Genomic DNA, 7,673 nt, shown 5'->3' with positions numbered 1-7,673 from the left:
TCACCCCCGTGCGATTGAAAACCTTTTCATAAACGGACATTTTTTAGTCCTTTCTAACATGGATACAAACTAGCGCTTAAGCCTCCACTGAGAGTAGACAAGTCAATGTTTAACCATTATAATGCGACTTAAACACTCGTCCTTTAAAAACTATCAACCAAGACTCTTGGCTACCATAAACTACGAATGCTCTGACTTCCTTATTGCAATATAAGGATACATAGACACGAGATTGCGAGATCTTGGCGAGCACACTAATAAAAAAACCTCCCATTTTCTCCTCTTGAGGTTTCCATTCATTTCTCTTTTCAATCCTTTATCCACTCGAAGAAAACAATTAATATAAGTTAACATTTAATCGCAAAATTAACTAAAAGGTTCCCGTTGAGTACAATGGACGTGGAGAGTGCTAATACATTCCCCTTACGTAATCGACGCCCGAACCCGAATATGGTTGCGACGACCATTATTCTATTTTTAAAGGTTTTATAGATATTTTCCTATTCCTTCATTGGAATAAATAAAGTTCAGTGGCGACTTTGTTCAAATCATCTTTTTCGCAACCATCGCGAGAGATCGTATTTTTCGAGATGCAACAAAAGGTACCATCGTGTGCGTGATGACTAGCATCGCACGCACGATGCAATTTTTATGGCCCTATCGTGTGCGCGATGCTGCGTGATGGTGCATGTGATTATTTTTGAAGGTGCACTTTTTTTCTCTCCTTTTTCATTCAAATTTTCACTAAGTCCACAAATATTCACACTTAGCTATTTTTCCTCATTCTTTGGTAATTATTCTTTATTTTGGCTCATGTTTCACTTGTTTTGACTCGATTCTTCAGCTAACTTCATGCAATGACGGTCTGCCATCAGTGTCCGACGAGACATTGAATATCGCTCCTATATATCTCCAAGTGTGATGGAGAACTCAAAGCTACATAATTATGGATAAAAAACTACATATTGGTTGGTTGATTTTATTGAACGAATATTTAGATCACATTCTAGCGGTTAACCATTGCTTGTGGTCGCGATTGGAGGCTTAAAGAGTTTATTTTTAAAAGATGAAGCGCGCTCAGATGATCGAGATATATACCTCGTATCCAAACTCTCGGGGGAAAAGTGTGATATACACCACATTTATTTTTCATCTTTATTTGTCAAAAGATGTTTGATTATGATTATGTATTTTATTTTGATTAGAAAAATACATTCGATGTTGATTGAGTTTTGATTTGCGTTGCGAAATAATTTGAAATGAATTGCCTTCTTTTTCTTGTTTTGAAATAATAGTAAAATTGGTTTTGAAAATGATTAGAAGTTATTACTTTATTTTTTATTTAAGAAAAACAATTATTTTGAAATTGTGGTGATAAGTTTTTTTTTATTTAAAAGAAAAAATGAGTGTAACGGAAAAAAGATTACTATTGAAAATAATAATGAGATTGTTTTTTTTATAAACTAAGATTTAAAAGGTCTTTTTTTTAACTAGACCATAATTTAAATGACCTAAAAATAAGAGTTAATAAGTAAATATTCACATCTAATATTGAAGCACATAAGTATTTACACATGTACAAAAATAAAACTAAATAAAATACAATATTAAAAAAATATATTAAATATTACTTTACAAACAATAGTTGAAAGAAATAAAGAAAGGATAATGCTAACTTTTGCTCGAAGAGCTCATATTAAGAAATTCATAAATAGAAGAAAAAAAAATTAATTATAAATTTTTGAAAAAGACAATACACAAATTCTAAAAAAATATTTCTACAATTAATTCTTAATATATGTTCGTATAAGATAAGTTAACATTACCCATTAAAGAAAATAACAATAGAAATATATAATAACAAAATAAAATAAACGAATAAATATGGGATAAAAGGCCCAAACAAGGAGGGGGGTTTTGAAAAGAAAAGCGTTGGGGTAAAGCCCAAACTGAGCTAAATCAGAGGCCCAAACGCTCAAGGAGAGGGACTTACTCTAGAGTCACAGGGTTGACTCTAACAGAGGCTCTTTTATTGGATTGTATGATAACAAGCGTTGAATGTACATATTGAGAGTGAGTCAAATGGATCAAAAGACTCAAGAAAGAGGAGCATGGCAAGGCCCGCACATAGAATCCTAAGGTTGACTGGTTGAGTCAACTGATTAAGAGATTATGACTCAGCCATGTCTTGGCATCAACTGGAACATGGAAGGCTATTAAAAACAAAAACCGAGAGAGAGAGAAAATCATTTTTCTCCTCTCTTTCTCTCTCTTCGAACCTAACCTCTCTCATCTCTCTTCATGCACAAACAAACATAAATCCGGAATCACGACTAACAATGGATCATACCCTAGTAACATATACCTTGATATTATTCCTGTAGTTAGTTGATAGTTGCTGTCCATTGACATTTGACTACGCAGTGGAGCAATTAAGATTCTAACTTTGTTATGTCTATTATCAACTTGTAATACCACTTTCTACTATCCAATTCAACACTTTATTTGTTCGAATAGATTCCCTTGAAATTCAGACATTAATTCATTTTATGATTCTGGGCTTAGTTTTCCAACGTGTAAGCTGAATTGTAAAGACGATTGCCTATGTGGCTTCACAAGTTCTCATCACACATTCAGGTAACGACTGATGCACACACCATTACCATAAATCCACACTCCCTCTGTGGGATGCTTGTGCTGGTACAAGTTTAACGAATTATTTTCTTGTTATATAAACACCAATTGGGCTCTAAATACAACTCAAGCACAACACAACTCATAGCTAATTCCATTACCTTCTTTACAACTCACTTTCTTTTCTTCATTCTCAGCAAAAATGGCATCCATCTCCATGGCTGTTGCTCTAAGTTGCATTAAAATTTTTAGCGGTGAAGGTGAATCGTTTGGTTATACATTGGTAGCTTGCATTCAAGAAGAATATTATCACAATGGGGGTGGAGATTCATACAAGGAACGTGACGACGATGACGATGGTGACTATGACTATGCTCCTGCTGCTTAATCTCCGAGAAACATGTGTTACCTAACTATAGTTAGCAGACTAGTAATTGTATTGATTGACATAATGTCTTTTCAAAATCTTTGTTTAATTTGTGGCTCTCAATTAAAAGCTAATTAGTATGCTCATAGAATAGTCTTGAGCAAGCTAGTAAGAGTGTATTATTTGATCTTTGACGTGTACTAGTTTTACTTTTAACTGGCTCCTTGAGCATTAGGCTAAAGTAAAATGCGGTTGACTAGTTTATATGATCAGAATTAGGGTGTTCGTGGTTCATGAATTGAATTGAACCGAACCATATTAATGGTTCAATACAGTTTTTAAAAATCACTTTAGCAAAAACTGGTTAATCTATTTAATCAATTCAATTCGGTTTAAAACCAATTCAGAACCGGTTCATAATTTTAAACCAGTTTAATTTATTTAAACCAGTTTAAAACCAATTTTTAAAAAAATTGGATTAATTTTTTCACCAAATTCCAAACTGATTTTTTTATATATTTTAAAAAACTATTTCTTTTTTGTTTTTATAATAAAATTGAATTTAAATATTAAATTCAAATCTGGATTTTTTAAAAACTGTTTCTTTTTTATTTTTAAAAAAATTGAATTCATATTCATCAGCGAATGCCACAGCCGACAACTTTTTCTGCTATACACTTATATCATATCAGAAAATGGTCCACATACATAATCATGAACCATAAGTTCATCTTAATACATAGTTTCCATGATAAACTCATTGCACATTACAAATGAACATTCCAAAAGTGAACCTAAACTAACATGTGACCTAAAAGTTCTAATTTTTAATCTAAGCTCATAAGCATTAACATCCAATTTTCAACCACAATTTCCCATGGCCATCTTCTTCAAAGGCAATCCAAGCCATCTCCAACCTGCAAAATCATCCATGCACGGCAATATGAGTTTCACCATGTGATATCATTCAATTCCAAGCAAAAAAAAAGAAAACAAGTTAGCATGAGGATAATGCCCTACTGCTACACCAGAACGAGACCAATAATTTGTCAGGAAAAAAATTAACACAAACATTGCCCTGCTAACAACATTCTGCAGAATATGCAAAATAATACTAACTTTAAAATCAACTGAAATTCCACTATCAACTGATTCTCAAATTGACTTCGAAACGAACCTAAAACGAAATTACAATTTAAGTCCAAGTTCATTTCAAGATAGATCAATAACTACTGTATTTCACAAGCAGAAATTGAATTTAAATTTACATTTCGCGTGAATTTCATTTGAAACCTTTCCACCTAAATTCTCAACATTTCAATCTAATAGAAAAAACCAATTTCCTAACTAACTCTTCACACTAACCAAACCTGCACATTTTGATTCAAAAGAACAAATCGAGCTCCATGATAAGCTAACAAACGCACCACAGAGAGTCGAAACCTCACTAACAGATTTATTCATTTCCAACTAACTGATTAATTTCATATGAGTTTCATTGGGCCTCCAAAAATAAGTACCCTTTCCACAAAATCATTCTACCATTACATTCATTCAAATCAACCTTACCTAACAATCCTACATAATTCAAAATTCAACATCCACATACATAATCATGAACCATAAAGTAATATTGATCTGCACCAAATTGCAGAGAACAAAATCAGCAGCTAACAGAGATTAATTCCAATCCCATTCAGCAGAGATTGATTCATTTAATAACCGTGCAAAATGAGAAATACACTAACTGAAACATAAAGTAATATTGATCTGCACCAAATTGCAGAGAACAAAATCAGCAAAAGCACGCTCGGGCGCAAGATCCTGCAGAAGAATGAAGGACTAGATTATTAAAAGAATATATTAAGTGAAAAAAATCTTACCCTCAATCATCAACAACTGACACAAAGGATGAGCAACTTCTGGCATCTGGCGCAGAATATAGTTCTGCAAAAGAAAGAATGAAAATTTAACATGTAATAATAAAGTAATAAGACACTAGTTTTTATATCTTTTGACATCTTACCATCCTCAATTCGATCAATATTATCGAGATCCTCACTACTAAGAAAAGATGGAACTACTCCTTTGAGCCAATCTTCAGTACACATAAGTGCTTCCACACTAGCCGATGTTAAAGAACTACGATATGCATCAAGGATTCTTCCTCCGGTACTGAAAGCTGATTCAGAGGCTACACTGGATATCGGTATGGCTAAAACCTCTCTTGCAATGCTTGCAAGTATTGGATATCGGCTTGAATTCACCTTCCATCACTCTAGCACATCAAAATTTGGAGGACGGTTTTCTACTTCTTCTTGAATATACTTCTGTAATTCTGTCTCTGATGTGCTGCACTCATCTGATTGGTAGAATTCAACACAATGGTACGGATCATTAACTGCATTAAAACCACCTGATAGATTAACTGAACTACCTAGACGAGACACTGCCCTACCAGAGTATTCATCAAAAATAGACTTCAAATATGAACCCAACTTGGTTTTCAAATATTCTGCATCACTAGTATCATAAATCCTAGCTGCCATCCATACCACAAGCTTCAATTTACATCTAGGGTCTAATACCATTGCAATCAATAACAACATGTTAAGGTGGTCAGGTTTTCCCCAATATTTATTGTACTTTGCCTTCATCTTTATAGCCATTGACCTTACCTTTTGATCTTCCGAATTACACATGTTCAGAATGCTTCTTCCAACACCAAAAACCTCAAGCATATACATGTTGCTTGTCACATAAGAAGATCCTGAAATACGCTCTGTAGCTTCATGAAATATCTGTAGAAATGGAAGGATTAACTCAACATGCTCCCAATCTTCCGGTCTAGGCACTCCTTTGTCCTTACTCATTTCATTAAAATATTTCCGATCTTTGAATTCTAACTCTGTAAAGGTCTTATTATGTTTTAATGCACCCTTTAACATTAGATATGTTGAGTTCCACCGAGTCTCACAATCTCTCCCAACATAACCTTTATATCCAATTGTTTCATGATCAATACATTTGTTAAATCTCTGAAACCTCGAAGGAGTACGCCTCACATACCTCACCGCTGCACGAATTCTTACAATAGAATCATCAACTTCTTTCATCCCATCCTTTACAATAAGGTTTAATATGTGGGCACAACAACGTGTATGAAGATATTCTCCATTCAAAACTATGCCATTCTGAGAGTGAAGTCATCTTTTGAGATGTTGAATTCCGACGTCATTTGAAGATGCATTGTCCACGGCAACACTAAGCACACGATTTAGTTCCCAACCATTTAAGCACTTCTTAACTGTTTTGGCCATAATCTCTCCTGTGTAGTCTGTGACTTGAGTAAAATTCAAAATATTTTTTTGTAGCTTCCAATTGTTATCAATGTAATGCCCTGTGAGACACATGTAATTAGAGTCTTGGGTAGATGTCCATGTGTCTGTAGTGATACAAACTCGGCGACAATTTTGTGACAAAATAGTCTTCATCTTTGCTTTCTCCACGTCCCAATTCTTCAAAATCTCACGTGCTAGTGTATTGCGTGATGGGAACTTAAATTTTGGTTGTAAGCCATAAATGAACCTATGTAAATATGGATGCTCTACCTTTTGAAACGGAAGTTCCATGGCTACAAACATTTTTGTCAAGTCCATTCGGATAACTTCTTGGTCAAATTTGGGAGCCGAAGGAGATGAATTAACAACCGCTTCCCTATTTTCCATTGAGCTTGAAGATGGTTCATGCATCGTCACATTCACCGCATTGTCTGGATTATCACTACATCTTCTCAAATAAGCTAGCATAGCGCTTGTTCCACCATTATACTTGATTAAGGAGCCACAATGCTTGCATTTTGCTAACTTTGACATTTCTGTGTTCGACGGCATCGATGTAAAATGATTCCATGATTCTGACCGATTTTTACGCTTTTGAGGCAACAAACCAGCATTATTAGAAACTGGAGGTGTAGAACCAATATGTTCTTCTGTCTCAAAGTCCATAACACTGTCATGACCAACCATATCGAAGTTACTAGAATTTTGCTGAAAAGTTTTAAGCATCCGTCTGATCTATAAGGAGAAGCTAGCTGCAAAAGCCATAAGATAAATTGTTATTCACTTATATTCTTACAATAATCTTCTTTTGTTATGTAAATTAGAAGCAATTTCCAGCATGGTTTTTTTCCAACAATAAGTATTTTACTTTAAAAAGCTATATTAGGCCTCAGTTACTATAATCCGAACATAAACATGGTATGTAAAAATGTCCTGATATGATTCATTATTAGTTTTCCTATCAAAATATAATACAGACCAATCTCTCGATAACGCTGGCCAGCTTTTCAACTCTGTCAGCCTGTCTAAATAAGTTGTAAAATGCTTGAGATTGTCTGTCCCATCTCTTTCTGAAATCCTGTATATGTTGTAGAAGAATTATGATAAACAAAACCTGAATGTTAATAACAAGACTTAGACTGATAATTTATGATAGAACAAGTTTAAGACTACCTTTACAATAACTTCAACTCCTGCCTCACGGAATCTCAACAACTCCAAGGCATAACTGCAAGACTGGGAAATAGTTTTGTTAGATATGCAACGCAACACAAATAGTTTGAGGCTTCACCTTTATTTTATCTTAGAACATTGGAGACCTGAAAGGACAA

At 34.1% G+C, this 7,673-nt stretch overlaps 2 protein-coding genes across 2 annotated transcripts; both read right to left on the bottom strand.

Moving 5' to 3' along the window:
- Window positions 1-5,274: 5,274 nt before the first annotated feature.
- On the bottom strand, window positions 5,275-6,117 carry LOC127090106 (zinc finger BED domain-containing protein RICESLEEPER 1-like). The gene has a single exon (XM_051029386.1). The coding sequence runs from the start codon at window positions 6,115-6,117 to the stop codon at window positions 5,275-5,277; it is 843 nt and encodes a 280-aa protein (XP_050885343.1).
- A 90-nt stretch (window positions 6,118-6,207) lies between these two features.
- LOC127090090 (zinc finger BED domain-containing protein DAYSLEEPER-like) lies at window positions 6,208-7,029 on the bottom strand. The gene has a single exon (XM_051029385.1). The coding sequence runs from the start codon at window positions 7,027-7,029 to the stop codon at window positions 6,208-6,210; it is 822 nt and encodes a 273-aa protein (XP_050885342.1).
- Between the last annotated feature and the right edge of the window lie 644 nt (window positions 7,030-7,673).

Source organism: Lathyrus oleraceus, chromosome 1 (genome assembly GCF_024323335.1).
Source record: "Lathyrus oleraceus cultivar Zhongwan6 chromosome 1, CAAS_Psat_ZW6_1.0, whole genome shotgun sequence".
In the NCBI taxonomy this organism is placed as follows: domain Eukaryota; kingdom Viridiplantae; phylum Streptophyta; class Magnoliopsida; order Fabales; family Fabaceae; genus Lathyrus; species Lathyrus oleraceus.
Note: the sequence above shows the minus strand (reverse complement) of the source record. Positions and strands in the feature narration are given on the sequence as shown.

Coding starts and splice junctions, on each gene's coding strand:
- LOC127090106 (XM_051029386.1), bottom strand. CDS start 6,117: ATGAAAGAAGTTGATGATTCTATTGTAAGAATTCGTGCAGCGGTGAGG.
- LOC127090090 (XM_051029385.1), bottom strand. CDS start 7,029: ATGGTTGGTCATGACAGTGTTATGGACTTTGAGACAGAAGAACATATT.